The following is a 25,835-nucleotide window of genomic DNA, read 5'->3' as shown; positions in this document are numbered from 1 at the left end:
ACTGTTCTTGACCTGTACTGATTACAAGCAACAGCATATGTAAAGACATCAGGCTGATGGACAAGTGCTTTAACTAAGTTTTAAATGGTGTAGATGAGACAATAAACGTGAATAGTCTGCCAGACATACCAATGGTAAATGCCATTACTACTGCAACTAAATACAATTAATGTTAAAGGCATATCACACTTCAACATTTATATAAAGTCATATTACAGTCAAACCCACTTATCTCGACCTTGGTTATCTCGACAACCCGCTTATGTCGAGCGTTTTGGTCTGGTCCCGAAAAAATTCTTCTTTGTTATGCTATTTTTTACCCGCTTATCTCGACCTCTGTTAAGTCGATAACCCGGTTATGTCGGGCATAAGTTTCGGTCCGAAGTAACATGTGGACCCGCTTAATTCGACGAAATGCAACTTTTTAACGTCAATCTCACAGAAATTGTACAAGAACGATTCAAAAGCACTTATGTTTTCATACATATGCTCGGCACCGTCGACACTTGCCACAAACAATTTCATTTTTTTAATGCATTCAGCCATTTCACTGTAGCTTGGGATAGTGATAGGCTCATCATCATCATCATCATCATCATCTTGCTTGCATGATTGTATCTGCTTCGTTGTCACCGATTGGATTATTTCCTCATCAGTAAGTTCACCATAGGCATTGGCATCATCATCCACGTGAACATAATTAGAAAATTCATCCCGAGCAATGCCTATGGAGTCCGCAATCTCATCAGCCATCGCTTCAAGACCTATTTCTGATTGAGGCTCTTTAATTTCTTGTGCAATTAAACACTGCTGGTGAAATTCTTCATCAGAAATTTCCGGAAAAATACAATGGAACCAGCAGTTTTGAATGGTTTTCGGCGATACACTGTTCCAAGCTGCACGGGCATACATGATGGCGTCTAGCAGAGTTGGTTTATAGGATCACTTTTCCTCAACTGCAAGCAAATAATTGCAAACTAAAGCTTTCCGATAATGGATTTTAAAAGCCTGAATTATTCCTTGGTCGAGTGGCTGAAGCTTACTGGTAGCATTGGGAGGAAGAAAATACACTGTGATTGCTTGTAACCCTTCTACACGTGGGTGAGCACGGCAGTTGTCTATTATCAATGCGATCTTTCGTTTTTCAAACTGTAAGTGGCGATCTAACTTGCGTAACCAGCTGGTAAAGATATCACCTGTCATCCAGCTATTTGACTGGAATCATAATTGATACAAACTCGCACTGATGCCTGCGGGGTAAGTAGTCTACTCAACATTAACTTGCTTTAATAAATACTCTTTGTAACCCATGCTAGCAAAAGGAGTGTCATTTGCACTCACAGTCAATGTACATGTACATGTACATGTACATGTATTTTCAAAAACATTTATTGATCTTTATCTGCGAGATACTGTCATATATTAACCTGGATATAATACAATCTTGGTTATTTTGCACCTAACACCGCGTTATGCGTGAATGGCGGGTGCCTGAAAGCAATCGGTGAATGTTTCTCTCTCACTCTCTCGTTTGTGATTTTCTTTGATCCATTTTTCAATCTGCTAACATATTCAAACCTCTGAGTACAACCAAACATGATTTGTTTTTCAATATTCACATCAATTATAAAAATGTGTCGTGTGTTATCTGACATAAGTGATGCACACTACAGTAATGGATGCATACGCTACATGTGATATAAGGAGTTCATAGATATATTTTTTCTTTAATAAATTACTTATGATGATAAAAAAGGAATAAATGATAACAACACCAGGTTAGTTCATTTCATTTTATTATCAATTAAGCGTTTTGTTTATTTTATTGTAACATGCAGTGGGAGGGGATTCCAGTAAACACCAGCAAGAGACAGGAGTAATGCTCAAGGACATTTTTAAAATTACCGGTTTTTATGAACCCGGATATCTCGGGACCCGGTTATGTCGACGATTTTTTTACACCCCCGACGTAATCGAGATAACCGGGTTTGACTGTACCTTTAAAGAAACAGCTTTGAAATCTCTTACTGATTACTTCCATTAAAAACCATTTTGTCAATTGTATGGGGTTTCTCATATATATTTATGGCCAATTTCAAAACTATGGATAAGATTTTAATGAACTGGGTATTCACCACCTGGTTTGGAACAAACCTTTTAATAAAAAAAAAATTCAATAGGATATTTTGTAGTGGGTAGAACAATAAATCAGTTATCATGAATGTAAATTGGAATGGTAGAGGATCAATTCTGAAATCTACAGACCAGTTACAAAATTACAGGAAATAACTTGTTTTTGCCACCTCCCCATCTCCTTAATGTCTGTCTCAAATTACACCAAAAATATGTTCTCAAAGTGTGAAAATGAAGATTTCCATTGAATTGCCATGAAATGATCTTTTCCATGTTTTTTAATGTCTGTTGTCCAAAATACAGCTTTATATTAAGTTAGTCTTTAGTCTTTCCAATACTTTCTGTGAACAGTTGGTAATTTCACAAAATAATCATGAATGCAAAATCCTAAGTTAGGATCAATGCGGAAAATTTTTCAATTCAAAATTTATGAATTCAGGGCATGTGTATTTTATTATTATGTCAATTCCATCACAGTTAGAGCTCCTGGCATAGCTTATGAAAATAGAGGCCAATTGGTACAATTTAAAGGACTGGGAATACATTGGGGGAGAAGGGAGAATGAAGAATATGAAATTACTTTAAAGAGAAAGCAAATCTGTTGGTAAATTATTTTTCTCCTAGAACGCCATCCCGATTACATTAACATTAGGAATATAAACCCAACTACCTCCCAAATTCAAAAATGTGTCTTTTCTGTCCCTAATATATATATATATATATATATATATATATATATATATATATATATATATATCTCTCTGTGTGTGTCAATCACTCTTGCTTATTACCTCCTCTTGATGTCCATGGTTGTCTCTAATTTAAGCTGAGTGGAACATCATGAAGTGGATGCTCACATTGCGGGGATGATGGGAGGGTATTAAATTAATGTGATCAGGTATTCTAGGAGAAGCAATTCACTAAAACAAAATTCTTTCTTCTTCAAACAACAGTCAGACAGAATGTTGAGATTCTAACCTATACACCAGGTAACCTCCGAGGGGAGATCATTGAATTCCCCATATGAACTGTTCTAAACTGCAAGCAGCACAACTGGAGGTGACATTCCTTACATATGGAAAGAAGAAATAATGATATCTTCTATACTGCAAACAATTTCCAGACAAATTCAAGAAAAGCAGTGCAGTGTTCATCTGGAGGTTACGATGATGTCAACTGGGTCTGGTAGCCACTTCTGCGACTGAGTCTACCAGATCAAGAGTTTGTTGCTAGTCTCCTAAATAAAACTCTAAAAGGTTTACTGTGTATGCTAACTGACATCTATAACAAAGATATGACATTCAAGGCAAGGCTCATAGAGATTACTCATATCTCATGACAAGCTTCACAAGCGATATGTATGCCATGCATACCACCCATTTCAACCATTATAAAAGAGGTTACGTCCTCTTTCACAGGCTTAATGGGGAGAAAGAAGTGCCCTGGAGCTCCACAATAAGATAAAGTCTGAGCAAATGTACCAGGTCCTGTTTGCCCTTGGGTTGTATCAATACAGGAGAGAGGTTGTATGATGATAACAACCAATTACTGGCAACAAAACCCATTTGTGTCATAAGAACCAGTGAGCCATCTGATCAAAACTTACACAGCATGTAATTCACCAATTCAGCAAGCCGAAGTGACCGCTATCACGAAACAGGTTTTGTATGAAAGGAACTTCAGCAAGGTCATGGCTGAAGGCTTAAATTTGTTTGAATTCAGCCAAGTCAGAACACAGGAAAGATTTCACTTAATGAAGTCAAAGTTGGACAAGTCAGAGAGGCTGTGGTTATGACCAAGGTCCTCCCTACCATAAAAACAAGATGTGCCCTTAACAGTACCTGGAGCAAACCTTTTCTCCTCAAACAGGCAGAGAAAAAGTCAGCTATATCTAGAGACAAAGGCACTGAAAAGGACAATGTTTTGACTTTGTGCCAGTCCTTGAAAATGTGCATCTTCTGTTCACAAGCCGTTAAAATGGACAGCCTTGTAACTCATGCAATTCCTCCCATGATTGAAGGGTTGAAGTGTTTCTGCTGCAGGGCTCTCTGGACAAGAACTAAGTGCGAAGGAGAGAGCAGTCTGGTTTAGGATGGAACACGTGGGTTCAAGGGTGTTTGAGAAAATTCAGCCTGGTCAGTCTCTTCCTGGCTAGATCTATAACTAATCAAGAAGATCGTTTTTTTCTGGATTTGTACCACCAGAGAGGGGCAACCAGAGGCCTCACAGGTTCTGCATAATCCAAGGAACTAAGATTGCTGGGGGGGTGGGTAGGCAAAAGGCCACAAACCCTCACAAATGACAAGAGCATTGAAGGATCAAGCCTTTGAATCTGGTTCTGGTGAAACACAGATGTACAGTTTGTGATTCCACCTTGTTGTAAAAAGATCAATCATCGAATACCCACATAGCTGACAAATCTGATGAAAGACCAACGGATGGAGGGACAACTCTGTATGGAGAAACTATCTTTTCCCTGACAGAGAATTGGCAAATACAATGAGTCTGCCGGGAATATATGTGATCCCTATGTCAATGTTGAATTGTGTACACCAACATCAGAATGCACAGACCAGAATGTTGAGCTAGGATGATTTGGCACAGCCCTGTTTGACAAGGTATGCCATAACCATGGAGTTGTCTGATATGATAAGCGCCATCTCATTCTGAAGATGATAGCTTTCATGAGATTGTTGTGGTGACCTGTGTGTGCTGGTCCACACTGGTCGCTGACAGTGTCAAAGTACGGTAACAGATGGGTTGCTCACCCACAGTTGCTTGCATTTGTACATATGTTCACATCCAGGTGCAAACATTCAGGAGGTATTCCTGTCATGAGCCAACCCTGGATGTATCCATGGCTTAGGAATGATACTCGTTACACTGATCCTGTAATCAAGTGACAAGGATGCTCTTGAGACAGCAAGGTTATCTACAAAGGTTACATTTAGAGGCAACCCAGTGGCATAAGATCCACTGTGGCATAGAACAATCTGATGAGTTGCAGAAACTTCCTGGTTGTGATCCATTTTGGGGGGAAAATGGAATCTGTGAGGACAACCACCAAAATGTGAGAAGACGTAACAGGTTGAGGTGGGTGAGAAAATCCATATCCAGATGAATGAACTGATGAAATGGACAAAGATGGCATTTTCCAATTGATCAGAAAACCTAGATGATGTAAAAGGGAAATGAGATCATGCTTTTCCTTTGATCAGAATGGAACAGATCATATGTTTCTGGGGGATGTCTTCCAAATATGCCACCATGGAAATAGAGGATGTCATATGAAACAGGGAATACAATACAGTGGATTAGTTTTATAAAGATCCAAGGGACTCATGTTCAAACCAGATGAGAGAGCATGTAAACTAACAAAAATTTCCTGGATATATAAACCATAGGAATTTCCATAAGGATGGATAGACAGAAACATGAAAATATGCATTTTGTCAGATCAAAACTGACTCAAATTCATTCGGACAAAGAGGAGGACTGATCTTGCCATCCCTATCTTAAATGTCATTGGACATCCTAACCAGAAAAGGTTTGGAGGAAAAGTCCAGGGAATGTCGATTTCAAACAATCTCCACCACCCAATTCTTAATGAGCATCTTGATTTCTTGCAACAAAAGTGTGTACTTTACTGAGTCTGACAGTACTTCTGTCAGGAATGGAGAGGACAAAAGGGGAGGGGGTTAGCATAACAAACTCCTGAACACCCTTCTGAGACTATTTGGATTGCCCAGTTGTTTGGCAGAAGGAGACTGATGCAATGCTGTTTGAAAAAATAAATGAGAGTCAGGTGACTACTGGACAGTTTCCTGCAGGCATTCTGGGATATGAGTCAATGGTGAGAGAGTAGAGGCATGTCTCCTACCCCCTTAATACAACTGTCACCAAAATGATTAGCAGATTATCTTCATGTAAAGGACTGAAATTGCAGCTGGATTTATGGTTGAGCAGTGAACAATCCTGTCTCTCCTTTTCTCTGGTCATAATGTCGTTCAGAGTGAATCGTAGATTACGTATAGGGCAATGTTTGCTGCACACAGAGATGGACTGCATGCCTGCACAATTCCTCTATCTTGCCACCAAACAGCAAAGGCAATCTAATGGGAGGTTCACAGAGTCAGGGCACGATATGCATGGCCAGACTTCACTGCAAGTTGGAAAAAAATCTGCTAGAGACACCAAGTCCAAAACAAAGACATGGCCACTATATTTCAAACAAGCTTCAAAGTGGTGTGGAAAATGTCTTTATCCACTCTAGAAACAGGTAAAGTCAGACTGACCACCATGTAGAGCTTGTCAATACCGTGAGATTTGTAAAGAAGGTGTCAAACTGTGTCTATTATCAGCGACAGTGCAAAGAATGCTGGAAGGTGCCTATCAGAAGAAAGAAGACTTTGGAATTGCTTGGGTCACTGATCATGGCAGATAGACTTGGCAAAAAAGAATTTTTCCACCTGCAGGAAAAGGCTGAAAGAAGGGCCGACTTCCCCATCTTCAAAACCAACTGAGGCCTTGCCGTGCATGTCTGTAGAACAGTGTATGGGGTGGTGGACATTCTGAGATTGGCACACCCCGTAAATTCCTCGACTGCTGCCTTAAGGGTATACTTAGTTTGCTCTATGGTGGAATCTGAACATGAACTATAAACATGTTTATCTCTATCTCAGTGTGCTGGATGGGATCAGGATAGATATCTGGATAGTACATGTCCTTCATCTCTAAGACTGTCACGGTACTATCCAAGATGGCAAGTCGTGAGTAAATGGCCAGACATATCCACAGGATGTAGTCATCAAATCGATACAAACAGCTTGTCAAAATCAAAACATCCAGTATGGGTGTCAGGGGTATGGATGGCAATGTAGACACCTGTACTACCAGAGCAATGTTAATATTAGGAGGACGATGGATTTATCACTAAAATAATATTCATATGAACATACTGCAAATTTAACTCAAGTTTTCCTGTAAATGTTGAAGTGTTTATTATTATTACATAAGAAATGGATGGGTAGAATTTAATAAGAATGAACAGTGTGCAAATAAAAAACCTGCAATATTGTAATATTATTCCTGGTCCTGGAAGAATGTGAAATAAAACTGACCTTGGGAACAAGGTGGTCTATATGCTTTACTCTTTTTTCATGAGCTGGATGAGTTGACAAAAATTCGACGGGAACTTCCTGTTTCAGTTCTGAAAGCATTTTCATCTTGGACCAAAAGACACTTCCCTGTCGCACATCAAAGCATGCCTGAAAAAAAAAGTGCACCCAGCTCACAACAATCTCCACTTCTGCTACAAAATACTTTCAAATTTTAAATGATTATATTGTTAGCTTTTGCTTAAAAAACCAAAGCTAATAAAAATGTGTATCTTGAGGGCTACAACTGCTTAAATTTGCTGAAGAGGGCTTATTTACCAGAGGAGCTTTGCAGAAACAAAATTTGCTTAACAGGGCCTGAAAAACAGAGGAACTATATGTGTATACAACAAACAGGGTCCATACTTCTACAAAATAAAGATGTAAAATACTAGGCAGTAAAATTCAAACAATAGTTCATCAATACAAAGCCCTATAATAAATCGGTTTGAAATCCAAATATGCCTGGTGTTCTTATATTACAGGAACCAAAATCTAAATAGAAGTAGGTGACAAAAAATGAAACACATCCAGGGCCTCATTAATGTAATTTGCATACCAAATTTTAGTTGGAATGTGGAAACAAAGTTTAGGAGGATAGGCAGTCAGTGTCTACATTCCCTGTAGGTTGACGGAGAATGTGCTCTGTGGAAACAAAGTTTAGGAGAACGGGCAGTCAGTGTCTACATTCCTTGTAGGATGACACAGAATGTGCTCTATGGAAACAAAGTTTAGGAGGATGGGCAGTCAGTGTCTACAGTCCCTGTAGGATGACAGAGAATGTGCTCTGTGGAAACAAAGTTTAGGAGGATAGGCAGTCAGGGTCTACATTCCCTGTGGGATGACAAAGAATGTTCTCTGTGGAAATAAAGTTTAAGAGGATAGGCAGTCAGGGTCTGTATTCCCTGTAGGATGACATAGAATGTTCTCTGTGGAAACAAAGTTTAGGAGGATGGGCAGTCAGGGTCTACATTCCCTGTAGGATGACAGAGAATGTGCTCTGTGGAAACAAAGTTTAGGATTACGGGCAGTCAGTGTCTACATTCCTTGTAGGATGACAGAAAATGTACTCTGTGGAAACAAAGTTCAGGAGGATGGTCAGTCAGGGTCTACATTCCCTGTAGGATGACATAGAATGTTCTCTGTGGAACAAAGTTCAGGAGGATGGGCAGTCAGGGTCTACATTCCCTGTAGGATGACACAGAATGTTCTCTGTGGAAACAAAGTTTAGGAGGATGGGCAGTCAGGGTCTACATTCCCCTTAGGATGGCAGAAAATGTGCTGTGGAAACAAAGTTTAGGAGGATAGGCAGTCAGGGTCTACATTCCCTGTGGGATGACAAAGAATGTTCTCTGTGGAAATAAAGTTTAGAAGGATGGGCAGTCAGGGTCTATATTTCCTGTGGGATGACATAGAATGTTCTCTGTGGAAACAAAGTTTAGGAGGATGGGCGTCAGGGTCTACATTCCCTGTAGGATGACAGAGAATGTGCTCTGCGGAAACAAAGTTTAGAAGAACGGGCAGTCAGTGTCTACATTCCCTGTAGGATGACAGAAAATGTGCTCTGTGAAAACAAAGTTTAGGAGGATGGGCAGTCAGGGTCTACATTCCCTGTAGGATGACAGAAAATGTGCTCTGTGGAAACAAAGTTCAGGAGGATGGGCAGTCAGGGTCTACATTCCCTGTAGGATGACATAGAATGTTCTCTGTGGAAACAAAATTTAGGAGGATGGGCAGTCAGGGTCTACATTCCCTGTAGGATGACACAGAATGTGCTCTGTGGAAACAAAGTTTAGGAGGATGGGCAGTCAGGGTCTACATTCCCTGTAGGATGACAGAAAATGTGCTCTGTGGAAACAAAGTTCAGGAGCATGGGCAGTCAGGGTCTACATTCCCTGTGGGATGACAAAGAATGTTCTCTGTGGAAATAAAGTTTAGGAAGATAGGCAGTCAGGGTCTACATTCCCTGTGGGATGACAAAGAATGTTCTCTGTGGAAATAAAGTTTAGGAGGATGGGCAGTCAGGGTCTATATTCCCTGTGGGATGACATAGAATGTTCTCTGTGGAAACAAAGTTTAGGAGGATGGGCAGTCAGTGTCTACATTCCCTGTAGGATGACACAGAATGTGCTCTGTGGAAACAAAGTTCTGGAGGATGGGCAGTCAGGGTCTACATTCCCTGTAGGATGACAGAAAATGTACTCTGTGGAAACAAAGTTCAGGAGGATGGGCAGTCAGGGTCTACATTCCCTGTAGGATGACATAGAATGTTCTCTGTGGAAACAAAGTTTAGGGGGATGGGCAGTCAAGGTCCACATTCCCTGTAGGATGACAGAAAATGTGTTCTGTGGAAACAAAGTTCAGGAGGATGGGCAGTCAGGGTCTACATTCCCTGTAAAAGCTGGAGATAAAACACATCCAAGGTCTAATGAATATAAAGCTGTACATAAAATATACTTGAAGTCAGGCATTGCTTCTTATAGGCTCAAATAGAAGGCAGTTCTTCTATCAAATTGAAATCAATTATAAAAAGGTTGCTAAGCTATACTGGCTAAAAGAAGCTGAATATACATCTGTATTAGAAGATAACTACAAGTTTCCCATATTTAAATATGCATCCCACATTATAATTCAAAATGTCAATGATTCTGAATGTTAAATACATATATAACTAACCATAATTATTATATTCTAAGGAATCTTTTATATAACTATTAAAATTATTCTACTCTAAGTGCCCTAGTTAGCCAATTTTACATGTAGGGGTGCTTGTATCAAGTAAATTTCAAGAGGGTTCAAGGCATCAACTTTCAAGGTTTCAGCTTGCAGAAATTGACAAGTACCACACTGAGGTGAAAATACTGATATGCCCCATCCCACAGGACTGAATTAATGATTCAAAACCTTCATTGTCATCTACATCTACTCCTGAATGAATGTACCATGATCACCATCTCTCAACCAAAACAGATGGATTCTGGTTACAATGACAAGTTTATATTACTGATAAAAATGTCATGTTGGGTACCCAACTTCTCCTCCATAAAATTCATTTGGTCATTTAAAATGTCCAATGGTCTTACTCCAAACTACTTACAAGATGCAATTCAACCCTCTGTTGTCAATAATGAGACCTTCACCATCTGATCATAAAATACCATTCAGTCGCCTCTTTGTAAAACTACCATGTATTAAAATTAGTTTCTGACTTCTGTAATTCAAATATGTTACATGATACCAAGATAAATGTTATGTAACCCATCAATTTAACATTTCAAAACTTACCTGAATTGGGACCAAAAATATATTTATCTAATACTGTTGTGTTGTTGATTGGGTGGCTCAAGTTCAGCACAGGGGATTTAAAATCAAATACTGTTATCAACAATAGGTATTGTACATATGGATATACTGTGACAGCTGAATGCTTCCTATTAGAATGTCAAAACATATACAGCTCTAAGACTTCATGTCCTTTTCATATTATCATATAAACTTAAAATTAAGACATTATTATTTGGCAAATCCATGTACTCTGATGAAATTAATGATATATTTACATCAGTGCAAACTTTTTTTTTAAATTATCAAACTTTTTTCAGATTATTACAATTATTACATGGTTTAAAACCAACTTATCTATTCTAACTTTTCTCACTATTATATGATCTCTGCATTAATTAAATATATAAGAATTGATCATGTAAGATACATTTATATTTGTACATAATCTATTCGCTTTAAGTCAGTAGACAAATCCTGACTGTTAGAATTTCTCTGCAACAATGGGAGACAGAGTATACTAAGCTTCCAGCTTTCCACTAAATCCACAGATATTCGTGGTTTTGAATTGCATGTGATCGTGTTTTCTTAAGTAAATACTGTTAAAACTAAACTGCTTCTCCAATCTGGTCACATCCCTAATCCAAAACTTACGTTTTAATTAACTCTACCTCATGGAACAAGATAGAAAATATGATTAACCTTTCTGAATAAGTGTAGAAGGAGTTCAGGTTACATGGAAAATTGATGGACAGATGCAGAGACCCATCAAAAGAAAGATGGACGTGCGCCAAATAACAATAGATCCACTAAAGGGCAAATATAAAAATATTATAATCTGCTGTGTTTAGCTTTTCTCTGTACCTTTGCTGCCAGCTGTAGGCCCACTTGGTCCGCTTCTTTTTCCAGTTGACGACTGTATGGCATATGTACTGTCAGCTGAAAGGCAAACATTGAAAGATAAATATACCGAGTAAGATGCTATACTATACACATGCATACACTAGATACTCATCCATAACAGACACTTTCATCAATCTAAAATAACCACCATTATGTTACTGTTTTGTCTATACTTGTTAAAACATCCTGCAAAATAAGACAGAAACCACAGATTATAGAGCTTTAAGTAGTTTCCAGCCAGCAACCATTGTTAGCATGAATTAATATGCAAAAAAATAAATTTTCTACATCCCAAATTCAGCACTCCCATAAGATGAAAATTTGTCTTTCCCGTCTAACATAGACAAAGGACAATAACACTTACCCATTACCTCCTCTTGCCACTGCCAGGTGAACGGGCTGTTCATATTGCAGGGAGGATATTAATGTAAGAATACTAGGAGAAACATAATTTACTGAAAAATGTGCTTTCTCCTTCATATTCATTCCCTTTTTACAATTTAACATTAGCATAATAGGTAATAGGAGGAGGGAATGTTGAGCATTGAATCTATACCTCAGGTATTTTTCAAGGGAAAATTGTTGGAGTCTTCAAATGAACAGCGACCCACCCTCCAGCACAATGGAGGTAGTGTCACTTACGTCTAGGAAGAATAAATATTCTGACAAAACAAAATTACTTGGGCAAATTGAGAGAAAGCTGCAAAGAAGGCCTAACAAGAGGTTGTTCTGATATAAATAGTAGCCACCTGTGTTACTGAGACTGGGCCTACCATAGCCATCGTGTTGCTGTGGAGTTAAGTAAACCTAAAGAAGGTCAACTGTGCATGCAAGACAATAGTGTCAACAATGTCTCATATATAAACATCATGATCAATGGCAAAGCTTGCAGAGATTGCTTTATCTCATGAACAAAGATTTGCAAGATCTGACTCTGTTCTGGCGAGAGAATCCCATGTGTATTACCCACTTCAACCATGATGAGAGGGCTATATCCTATTTCCCTATTAACTAGAAGAAAAGATCCTGTTTGAGTTGTTTCTTTTACCTTATTGCCCCTGTTTAGCTAATGCTTTTGTCAAAGAGAGAAAACATTAATAAATTAAATTGTAAATGTATACTATAAAAATACATACCATACTCCTTCAAGGTATAAATATTTATCCATTTACATTAAATCAAAGAATGACCATTTCGTGTATTTTTCTTTGCAAGTATAATGACCTCTCCATTCCCAACAAATAAGATTATTTTGTAAGTGCATGTACTCTTTGTGTACTTAGGGGGCAACTGTTTTTGATCTTTGCTCATGCCAGATGTTAATTTAAATTGCGGTCAGTTCTATCAGCAAATTAAAAAGATGTCCAGGTTGAGAAATGTACATGAGTAACCACCCGGCATTTCCTTTCATGATATGGTACCATATTCATAATACCCATTGGTAGCCTCATTTCCCTATTGGTAGCCTCACTAATCTGATCTGGTCTGCTGAATCTTGACCTCAAACAGGTGTTAGCTTGGAAAACCTGACTACAGCTGTAGCATATTTAATTAGCATGTAAATACCACTACAAAGTCATGTGATTCTTGGACAATGGAAGTGATAACTAAAACTAGAAGGAATTGCTCACCTAGTGGTATTACTTCATAATGGAATGTGTTACTGCATTTGTACACAAGTAAGATCACAGTCATCAGGTAAGTGAACAATACAGACTAATTTTTATTTGATCATGAAGTGCAAGAAGAAAAATGTAATTGAATATCTGTCTTTGCCATGGTTATTAATCTTTTAACTTGTCAATTCTAATGCACATATATGTAGTCAAATTTAAACAAACTATTTAACAAACCATGTACATTACTAGTGCATGCTGCTTTAGCACAATTACATCTGATGTACATTAACTTTTAATACTGACGATCATGTAATTGTTTAAGATCCTTCTCAATGTGGGCTTATACATTTTTTCATACACAATCTCTTCTCCAAAATGAAATATTTTGCACACATGCTTTTGAGGAGTTTTTTTTCTAACAAAAAAGGATTCGAATGAAATAATTCATATTCTGAGCATAAGAAGAAGGTAAGATTTTTTGGTAATAAAGTATGGTCTTATAGGCCGGCAAATACGGTAACTCACTGACTCTACATTACAAAGCTAAAGCTATCAGGAAACAGGTTTTGTATATGAAAGGAGCTAGAGCAAGGTCATAGAGCAAGGTCATGGCTCAAATTTGATTGAATTTAGTCAAGTCAGACCCTGGGAACAATCTCGCTTGGAGAAACAGTGTGAGTGATTTAGGCCTATGCAAGTCACAGTTGACCAACAAGTCAAAGAGGCTTTGTCATGACCAAGATCGGGGCCCTGAGTGGCCGAGTGGTCTAAAACACTCTCTGTTATGGATCACTGCCATCTCACCTGTCTGTGGCAGTTCGAGTCTCAGATTCAGCCAATGTGGGTATGTGAGAAAGATTGCCAGTAGCTTCTCATGGGTTGGTGGTTCTTTCCGAGGTTTTCCCAGGTTCTTCCTCCACCATTAATACTGGCCGCCATGTATAGCCTATCCTGTGCTGAAAAATGGCGTTAAACCTCACAATAACAACAACAACATCATGACCAAGATCCTCCCTGCCATGATGAAGGAAAGTGTCTAATATCATAGAGAAGTGGCCCTTCATAGTATCTGAGGCCAAAAAAAATAAAGTGGGATTGAGGTACTCAATGGGGTGATGTTAATCACTTTGCATCAATCCCTAAGACACATCACTTTCCCTCATATGCTATCACAGTGGAGGGCCTTCTTGCTTTTGCAATTCTTTCTATGATCAAAGAGTTAACTTGTTTATGTAGCAGGGCTCTCCTGACAAAAACCAGGCATGAAAGAGAAGTCAGCCCTGACTAGAATGGAACACATTTTGGGGTCCAAAGCTATTTGAGAGGATCTGGTCTAGCCAGGATCTTCTTGGGCAGATATATTTCAGACTGAGGAGATCACTGAATCAGAACTCTTCCCAACAGAAGGGACAATCAGAATCATTTTGCACTTTTGCAATTTCTGTAAGATTATTTAATCATTCATGGGTGGGGGAGCAAAGGCACACAAAACCTTCCAACTGATAGAAAGGTTGAGGGGGGGGGTTCACAAACCTTTCCATAATGACAGAAATGGTGTCTGTAGGGCTAAAGGCCCACAAACTTTCCTATTGAAAGCAAGGGTGTCAATGACCCTGTCAGGATCTGGTAATGCTGAGACAAAGGTGGGCAGTTTGTGATTTAAAGATTGATCACTGAATGGCCCCATAGGAGGCAAATTTAAGTAAAGATCAATGGATGGATGGATGGACTATTCTGTTTGGAGAATCTGGCCCTTCCTGGACAAAGAATTGGTCAAGGCAATGAATCTGCCAGGAATGTCTGATCTGAATATCAATGATGCAATGTGTGCACCAATGACGTAACTACAAGACTAGAATGCTGCAGTGGAGTAATTTGGTACCACCATGGTTGAGGCGGCACATCAATACCATCGAGCTGTCAAACAAGATCAGTATGATCTTGCCCTGAAGATAGTCTCTTCAAAAATAAAGGCTTTTCATCTCCAAGAAATTGACATGGAGACCTGCACTCTCCTTACCCCATTTGCTGCTGTCAATGTCAAAGCCCAACAACAGATGGGCTCCCCAACTATCAGCACTTGCATCCACCATGTCTGGTTGGGGTTGTTCCAGATGTCCTGTTGTGAACCAACTTTGGCTGCACCATTGATCCAGGAATTATATTACCTTGCTCATTACGATAATCCAGTAATCAAGCAGCACTTAAAAGAGGTGCCACTCAGGCAGCAAGAACATCTGCAAAGGGAGCATGCAGATGTGATCCAGCAGAATTAGGTTCACTGCTGCATTTAACAATCTGAGGAGGTGAAGAAAATTCCTAGCTGTGATCTATTGCTTGCTGGAAATCAATGTTTTGAGCTTGATGATTTGGACCACATGAAGGTGATGAAGAGGTACAAGGTTGAGGTGGGTGAGAAATTCCATACAAAGATGTATGATATGCTGGGATGGACAAAGATTTAACTTTTCCTAATTGATCAGGAAGACAAGATAATTTCAAAGGGATTTGAGATCATTCTTTCCCTTGACTAGAATTAAACGTACAATAGATTTCTGAAGGATGTCATCCAAGTATGCCACCATAGAAGCAGATGAAGTTGCACAGAATAGGAAGATGAAACAGTTGATTAGTTTCATAAGACAAAAGGACTTGTGTTCAACCTGAAAGGGAGAGTGCAAAACTATTAACAATTCCTTTGGTATGCAAACTACAGAAATGATGGATGGGAACTTGAAAATGTGTGTGTGTGTGTGTGTGGTTTGGATTTTTAACCTATTTTTAACACTTTTTCAGTCATACTGCTACAATATCTGCAGTGTGACAATTTATAGTTACGTCTAACACCGGGGCATCATGTCTCAGACATGTAGCATGATGTCCCACCCAGTCACATTATCCTGACACCAGGCTGACCAGTCCTAACACTAACCCCTTAATGCTGAGTGCCAAGTGAGCAGCTGTTAGTACCATTTTTGTAAATCTTTGGTATGACTCAACTGGGGATTGAACCCATGACCTCTCGCATCTGAGGCAGATGCACTAACCACTAGGCCACCGGAGCATTAACTTGAAAATATGTGTCTAACAATTCTTGCAGACAAATGCAGAGGCAATTGTCCTGCTCACTTACTGTAAAAGTGCATCCTTTACTGTGTCAGATGGTACTTCCATCAGGAATGGAAAGCATGAAAGGTCAGGGGGTTAGCAAAATGAGATATGAAGACCCTCCAAGATGATCTGGATCACTCACTGTTTGGAAGATCAATCTAATGCTCTTTGAACTGAAACATTCTTGTACCTACTGGAAAGCTGTCTGCGGGTGACTGGGGACTTGAGTCAATGGCAATAAGATGGGGGCTTGGGTGTAGAGAAACTTTATTTCCTACATACCCAATATGACTGCCTCCTAGACTGACTAGCTGGTTGTCTCCATACATTAGGTCAAGATTGAAGCCTGTTTGGAAAATGAGCAGCAAATGATCCTGCATCTCTTTGTCTCAACATATCACATCTTTGAGGATGAGACACAGATGATTTAGTAGGCAATGGCAGCTGCACAGCAAGGTGGGGGTTCTGTTTTTGGGCTGCAAGCCATCATGTGTCCTCTACTGTGCCACCAAACAACAAAGATGGATTATCAGCGAGATGCAAAGGATGCTGGTAGTTGGTTCATAGATAAAATATTTTGGGATTGGCTGGATCACTGATCTTGGCAGATGCCCATTCTGCAATTTTCTTGATTTTCTCAGACTATGGGAGAAGATGGATGGAAATGCTGACTTCAACAGAGGTCTTGACCCTCCTTGCTGGGATGTATAGAAGAGAGAGCTGGTAAACATTCCAAGCTCTGCAGCACCTGATATATTTCCTGTATTGCAGCCTTAAAGTTATACTCAGTGATCTGAGTATGAAACATCATCAGACTTATCCCTATACTCAGTGTGCAGGTCATCCTGGTTTGGATCAAGGTCGATGTCCAGATAATACATTCCTGGTGGCATAGATGAGGCATGGTCATCACCTCAAAGACTACCATAATGCTGTTCAAGAGGGTAAACTGGGAATAAATGGCTAGCTACATCCATGGGGTGGAGTCTTTGAATTGCCACAGACGGCTTGTCAAAATCAAAATCAGTCAATATGGGCGTCAGGTGTGCAAAAAGCAGTATTAGCAGCTATACTACTGGAGTATTGGTACCGTTAGATGGATTAAGGATCTGTCACTAAGATCACCAGCAATGTTAACATTTTATGGCTCTACATGGCATGGCACTGATCAATATGCTACCGATGCTACACGAACACCGAACATTATAGATCTAGAAATGGATGGCTGGACACTATGATTGGCGGTCGATATGGCGAGAACCTGAGGTGAAGCTAGATGGTATGGCTTATTCAGGTCATATATAAACCCCATGCATCTGGACTTACAAGTTCAAAGGTCATGCTTGGACATGCTGGGGGACTTACATCCACTGACCTGCCTGGAATTGGGGGATACTCCAACAAAGTGTCAAAATTCTTGACTGAAAAAGTTGATGAAAGGATTAGGAAAAACTGGCCAAAACTAATAAACTCTATCATGACTTGCTGTACCAAGTGACATACCTTAACTACAGAGATACAGAGACAGTATAGGCAGTTTAAGAGAAATCAGTTTCCTCCACTATCCCAGACGTAACTGTAGCCATATGTAAAGAACATATCTTTGGGGTGGAGGCAGTGGCAACCCCCCCCCACAAGACTGGTCAAAGACTCTATATTAGAACGAATACTCAAGACATCATTATTTTCTAATTTTAGTTTCCAAATCTGTCTCTGCTTTTCACGGTGCTGCAAGCTGCAAGGAGCCAACACTGAACACTTTGTACAGGCAAGACACGAGTCACAAGAATCCTCACTGGCTTTGAACATCTTACAATTAATGCATTTTGTTCTCATGTTTAATATGAAAAACAAAGTTAAGAAAAATAATGAATAAATTAAATCTTGACTGCATTAGTGACAGGTTTGACAAAATAGTGTGTGTGAACATGAACTACAACATGTACTATTACAATGTTGCATTGTATAACCATGTGGTCAGATATCGCAGAAACTAAGTCCACATAAGTGAAAAAATGCACATAATTATGGTAACAATTTTAAAAAATTATGTAAACCACCTGTAGAATAACCTTTAAACATCTGAATATATAAAATCTTCAGTGGCTGAATGAAATAATAAAAAATTTCCGATGCATTTCAGGAGGTGATGTGAACGAAGTAGAGTGGAACCCCGCTATAACGCGATAATTGGGGTTCATAAAGTTGGATTGCGTTAATATCGGGGTCGCGTTAATGTGGGATTTTACAGTATTTTACTTTTTTCAGAGAACAAGTCATTGGCACATATATGTGTATTCATGTCTAATGTATATGATGAATAGTTTATCAACACCGTTTCCTATCGTGCTGTCGTGGCATGCAGTTAATCTATAATGCATGTAATTCCATTGAAAAACTGCGCACAGATTTACAATATTCAATAATTTTTTTCCCAGATCACTGTGTCTGAATTCAACATCTAATATACAACATGAACAGAGTATCAATACCGTTTACTTGCTGTCGGATATCGTACCATCGGGGCTTGCAGTTAATCTATATTATATGTAATTCCATTGCAAAAATTGCATACATATTTAAATTATTCAATAATTTTGTAACACATCATTATGTGTCTGAATTCAATGGGAAATATTAACAGCAAAATTAGGTTAAGAAAGATGAAGCACGTGTATGGTTCATTATGTTCCAGGGTCTATGAACTGTGTCTGTACAAATTTCATACTGCTAAAATTTTCTCATATGCGTTTCTGTGTACATTTATCCATTGCAAATTTCCAATAATTAACAATCAATACATGCTTTAAGCGTGCATATAACTTTTACTTCTGATTTTGTGAATATCGAAAGAAACGTGTGAAAACTACTATACTAATCATTGTGGAAAGTGCAGAGAACGACTTGCATCTGTGAACTTGCTTTTCCAAAATAATAAAGTATTTTTTTTTTAAAATAGGAAATTAATAACGAGTTCATAAACAAACACCATACCCATGTAAAACTATGGAACTAAGTGCAGTAGGCATGCAATGGTCACGAGTAACTTTTATAAATTTTAAGCTGAACGCATGTATAATTTCATACCCTTTCAATTTCCATCTAATAAAGCGGACATTATTTACCGGTCAACTGATTGCGTCTAATAACACCGCCAAGCCCAGAAAACATGTTGGTGGCTTTCATTTTTTGATGTTTATTAAATTGTGAGAAACTTTTATCAACCACTGCATTGTCTGCTGCTTGGTTGTGTATGCAGTTAAAAAAGAAACACATGTCGGCTATTGTTTAAGCAATGATTGTATACAGAATTAATTGAAGACAATCACAAATATGACTTACTGGCTTTACTCATGGATCAGTAATAAGTAACATTTCTGATAAAGTTTATTTGGGCATAACACTTCAAGAACCTGGTGAAATTGTAAAATTTCAGAAGACAAGCCACGATCGTATTATATTCGAATTTATATGCGAACTCTTCCCCAAAATGATAATAAACGTTTTTCACACTATTTCTCGTATTTTAAAAAAGTATTTTTCCGGGTATGAGAAAAATACAAGTAATGTTTTTAAAATTTCAGGAACCACGCCACGATCGTATTATATATCGTATTATATTCAAATTCATACACAATCTCTTCCCCAAAATGATAAAAAAATTGTGTAAAGTGTAGAGAACGAATTGCATTTGTCAATTTGCTTTTCCATAAGCAGGGATCATCCTGGGCTTCACCAGTGTCGCAAATTGCGATTTTTTTTCCTTATTGGCGACAAAAATATCCCATCTGGCGATTTTTTTGGCGACACACTTTTTGGTGATTTAATTTGTACATACAGTCATGGATTTTGACTGGATAAATTAAAAGGGAGAATGAAAGGAAGCCACCAACTTGACTAAGCAATGCATTGGAATCAATCTGTTACACAAATGATCCTTTGTTCGTATTGACAACCCCATCTTTAGAGTGCATTGTTACATCATAATCTGCTTATGCTGACATCTGGGCTGAGTACTGTATGCTGTGATATAGTCAATCATGCTACCGAACTATACCTACAACTGACCAACTTCTGAAGACGTGAATAGAACAGATACAATTAACTGAATGGCTAATCCTTCTGTTGTTGTTTTTTTTATTTTTTTTACATATACCAATACAATAGTTTTGCTGAACCTTCATAGAAAACTGATAACCTTTGAAGTACCGACTATTGCGTATAAATACAAAGTAAATGGAAAAAATCTCAATCACGATTATATCTGTCGCCAGTGCAGCATTTTACTCATTGATATTTTCCTTTTGCCATCAATCCATTATGGCTGCAGAGACTTAAACTCCGCAACAAGAAATAGCAAAAAAAGCCACAGTTTTGCATAATTAATAATAATTATTTATTTCTCAAAATACAGGAGTGAAAGAATCCCTAAATTGGGTGTGAATTTATGCTTATATATACGGTCCAATATTGCCAGGTGTTGACTCATGTAAGTTTCATTCGTGGGAATGGAGATCCTAGTTTTCCTGTCGAGAAAATTTATACAGCATTCAGTGATCATTCTTGGGATTTAGGAAGCAATTCACTTCAAGCTTTGTGAAGCTAGCCATAAGGTGGGGGGGCTGCCGAGAGACAACTGGTGTCACCTGTCAGCACTGTAGACTGTGAACGTGGATTCAGCAAAATGAACTTCATAAAAACTGACATCAGAAGTAAACTCTGCATCTCATCTCTCGAGAATTTAATGAGAATCAGCATGTACTGATGTGAAAAATTAGACGTTGAAACTGCATTCAACAAGTTGGCAGCCCTAAAATCGCGACGGATCTTCATATAACACTTTGTAACATTTTGTTAATGCTTATTGTAATTAGAGTATTAACTAACCCATCTTTTGTAATTTTCATTGCCTGTTACATTAATAGACTAAATTAACACTTCAAAAATGTACACTACTTGTTCTGGCGACACTTTTTGAAAATTGGCGACAAAATATTGAGGTTGGCGATTTTTTTGGCAACAGCTTTTTAAAAGCCAGGACCATCCCTGCATAAGGGTAAAATAATTTTCTTGAAAAAATAGGAAATTAATAACGAGTTCATAAGCAAACCTCATTACACATGTAAAACTCGAGAACTAAGTGCAGTAGGCTTGCAATGGTCACGAGTCACTTTTATAAAAAAATTTAAAACTGAACGCATGTACAATTTCATATCCTTTCAATTTCCAGCTAATAAAGCGGACATTATTTACTGGTCAACTGACTGCATCTAATAGCATCGCCAAACTGAGCAAACATGTTGGTGACTTTTGTTTTTTGATGTTTATTAAACTGTGAGAATCTTTTATCAACCACTGCATTGTCTGCTGCTTGGTTGTGTATGCGGGTAAAGAAGAAACATGTTGGCTATTGTTTGAGCAACGATTGTATTCAGAATTAATTGAAGACAATCACAAAGACGACTTACTGGCTTTACTCATAGACCAGTAATAACTAACATTTCCGATAATGCTTATTTTGGCATAACACTTCAAGAACCTGGTGATATTGTTAAATTTCAGAAGCTTTGCCACGATCGTATTATATTAAAATTCATATGCAAACTCTTCCCCAAAATGATAATAAATGTTTTACACACTATTTCTCGTACTTAAAAAAAAATATTTTTTTCCCCAGTACAAGAAAAATACACATACATGTATTTAAAATTTCAGGAACCATGCCACGATCATATTAAATTCGAATTCATACGCAATCTCTTCCCCATAATGATAATAAATTTATTATACACTATTTCATGTACTTTGAACAAGAAATATTTTTGAATGTGCTTTTGGATATATGAAATTTCGGGAGCCACACCACGACCACGTTTTATCCGAATTTGTGTTATTGCGGGGTGCATTAAAGCGAGGTTGCAATGTATTACCAATTCATAGCAAAAGCTTAAAACTAATGCCACCTTGCAGAGGAAGGGAAGGTAATGAGAAAGAGTTATTGCCTTTATAGACAAATGCAAGAGGAAAAATTAATTTTCATCGGGGGTGGGGGTGGATTCGGGAGGCAGAGAAATAAATACAAAATGTAACCAGTCAGTGAAATGAGAAATGTGTGGTCACAGCATCATACTTTTGAGATGAGGGGTGTAGTACTCATTATATAAAACAACTCATGAAGATTCATAATTCCAGGTATAAACAGTACATATATAGAGTGAAAACCCCTACATGGTAATGAACTAAACACTAAAACCAAGAATGTAAATTATATACAGTATTAGCCCCCTCTGCCCCACCCCATTCATGTGTCCTGAGAAAATAGAAGGATTTGGATGCAGTCATATCTATATGCTTTAAGGTGTGCAGAAAGCAACACAGATTCTGGGATTGTACAATAAACTCTAAATCAGTTCTGACAAAAAGAAGAGTCCCAAAACATTACTGCACACATTCTGAAATAAGACAAGATGACAGCTGCTGAAATCATATTTACATTGGAAGAGTGAAACATTATCTTTTCATAACCTAATCCATCAATCACAGTGTTTTTTCTCACATTCTCCTATTTCTGTTTTATCACATATTCTCTAATTTACAGGATATTGTATGAAGTATTCTTTAATAACATCTCATGTAATATCTTTAATATCTTACATAACGTTACAAAAATACATTTGGATTGGAACAATAACTTTGTTGGATAGCTGTATATATGATACAATCATATACAAAACATCTTGAAAATCTCCATCTTTGTATTGATTCAAATTCACTCATGAAATTATCTTTTCGTGTTATAACCATATTCCCATGTTAACAGAATTTTCGAGTGAATTTTATTTCCTCACTCTTTCTTAACATTCAAACATTTTGTATTGGTATTCTTGTGTTGGTTATGATATCTATACCAACTGGGCACTATTTTGTTTGTAACTGTTCTGTTTAGGCTCTTAATAAATGCAATAAGAAAAGAGTGAAGACATCAAGCTTTGTAAAATTTAACAAATAGTTTATTTCCCTTGAAAAACAAGGGAAAATGAAGAAAAGAACTTATGGTTTTAAGAATCAAATCCAAAAATAATCCAAGAATTAAAAATTATTAGTCCTAGGAATATAATGTCCTAATGAATTTGAGTCCCGACAAAAATCCAAAATGGAAGGCGATGACAAATAGTGTAGTCAGTATAGCATGAATGTGTCTAGTGTTTGAATTATGAATTAAATTTCAATAAATGTCTTTGTCCAAGAATTCTGTATGAGCACATAAATCTTCCTAGGGAAAAAGAATTAATAATTCCATAAAATAGAATTTCAAATCAACTGGTCACAACAAAACACCTTTCAATGTCAAAGATCCACATATGAGGACCATGTGGTCACTTTCTAGAAGCTATTTACATGTCTAAGGTCACATACTCCAGTAAAGCCTTGATCTCACTATTATCAATCCCACATTAAGAATGAATAATAATAAAAAAGTTGTTTACTTGATTCTCAGTCAAGGCCAGGAACTATGTCAGCTTTTAGATACAAAGTTCTATTATTAGGTATTTACAAAAAACAGTCAGGTCGAACTAATTTCTGGGAAATATCAAATTCCAGTAAACAAAATTACATTACTATAACGTGTAATGGAAATTTTAAAAAATTTAAAACTTGCAAACAGACAATTAAATTAAATCAAATATAATAAAAGTAACATAAATTATGTTTTCTAATGTGGGAATGTGAGAAACAATCCTTCCATAAATATCAGACTTGGATTATAAACTTGAAACCCACGATCCAAAATGTGGCAAACAACATCTGGCTAAGCCTTACATCTGATCCAACATTCTGACAATGGGCGAGTTTTCTGATCCATGAAATCTTAGGATTCTATTTATCTTACTTTCATGACTTTATTGTAGAACCACTGTGTGACAATGGCTATTCCATCATTTGGCATGATAGTCCATATAGCTGCCATCACTGCAATGATTAAAAAGTCAATCAGCTGGGAGAAACTGATCTGCTCTGCCTGAAAATAAACCAAGGATTTTAATGCAGTAACATTCCAAGAGTCAAACAGAGTTTAATGGAAAACGGTATGAAATATGAATAGAATATGAAGTTTGAATAGAGTATAAGCATAAACACAGTATTAAGCATGATTACAGTATGAAGTATGAATCCAGTATGAAGTATGAACACAATATAAAGACTGAACACAGTGCAAAGCATATAAACAGTGTTAAGCAAGTAAGTAACAATCAGACACAAACTTTGGGTAAAAAGTAATATTGTCCTATAGTTATATGCTGTGTTCATATATAAGGTTTATGAACTGGCATAGTTCTGCCAGTATAGCTATACTATGCAATGCTTTCAATCATGAAAACTACTGTGCATGTTTAAAATCATTTTTAAGTTCTGGAGTCACTCCATACTTTCATTAGTGTTTTGGTTTCCTCCATCCAACATCAAACCTCTTGTCCTGTCTCTGCCAATCTGTTTACTGGTTTGTCTCCTAAACAGTATTACCAATTCCATGTTCACTGCACAATCATTACCATTATCCCTGCATGAACACATAAGACACCCCTGGATCATTATACTGGGATAGATTGACATCTCTCACATAAGACACGCCATGGTCATTATACTGGGATAGATTGACATCTCTCACATAAGACACACCTGGATCATTATACTGGGATAGACTGACATCTCTCACATTCAAATGGAGGAAACCTTAAGTTGTTATAAACATTTTAGACACTGTCTAAAAAATCTTATGTGAACAGAGAGTATTATTTGAATACAGCAATTTATTAGAAACAAGATATAAATATTGTAACATTCTTGACAACTGTACTAACCACCAGAAACATGATACATATATAAATAGCCATTCAATGATTACACAATAAATTAGTCAAATCATTGTCAAAATATATGACTGTCAAGAAAGGGAGTAATTATGAGAATTTTAATGTGATTCAGTAAGGATGTTTCAGGGTCTATGGCCATCTCCACATTATCCCATTTCACAGTTGTAGAAACTCAAGTACAAAACTTCATTCATATATATATATATATATATATATATATATATATATATATATATATATATATATATATATATATACTTCTTGTTGATATGACCACCTATTCAGAAACATTATTATCAAGATTTTCAGGATCTTCATTGTAACAGCCATATTTGTGGCAGCCATATTTTACATCAGATCAGCATTACTATTGTGATAAACTAGGCATCATTTTCATTTAGTATGGACTAGACATCATAACAAATCTTCCAGTGAAAACCCAATGTTGATATGTTGTTGTTGTTGTTGTAGGGTTTAACACCATTTTTCAGCACATGATAGGCTATACATGGTGGCCAGTATTAATTGTGGAGGAAGAACCCAGAAAAAACCCGGAAAGAACCACCGACCCACGAGAAGCTACTCGCAAGCTTTCTCATATACCCATATTAGCCGAATCCGATACTCGAACCCACGCAGACAGAGATGAGATAGCTGTGTGCTTTAGACCACTCTGCCACTCGGGGCCCCCAATACTGATCTGACTTTCCTTCTAGTGATCAAATTTTCAAGATGGCCAGTACAGTGGCCATATTGGA

The 25,835-nt window shown here is 37.6% G+C and overlaps 1 protein-coding gene across 1 annotated transcript in view; it reads right to left on the bottom strand.

The window, feature by feature from the left end:
- LOC149807912 (metalloendopeptidase OMA1, mitochondrial-like) overlaps positions 1–25,835 on the bottom strand; it is a 68,578-nt gene that overhangs the window by 11,696 nt on the left and 31,047 nt on the right. The window contains exons 6-8 of the mRNA XM_089971925.1: positions 24,096–24,224; positions 11,436–11,510; positions 7,254–7,400 (exon numbers count right to left, since the gene is read on the bottom strand). Coding sequence (XP_089828051.1) covers positions 7,254–7,400; positions 11,436–11,510; positions 24,096–24,224 — 351 coding nt within the window. The remainder of the gene's footprint in view (positions 1–7,253; positions 7,401–11,435; positions 11,511–24,095; positions 24,225–25,835) is intronic.

Source organism: Sinohyriopsis cumingii, chromosome 1 (genome assembly GCF_028554795.1).
Source record: "Sinohyriopsis cumingii isolate HCF-2022 chromosome 1, ASM2855479v2, whole genome shotgun sequence".
NCBI classification, from domain to species: Eukaryota; Metazoa; Mollusca; class Bivalvia; order Unionida; family Unionidae; genus Sinohyriopsis; species Sinohyriopsis cumingii.
The sequence above is the reverse complement of the archived record's forward strand: the minus strand, read 5'-3'. Positions and strand labels throughout refer to the sequence as shown.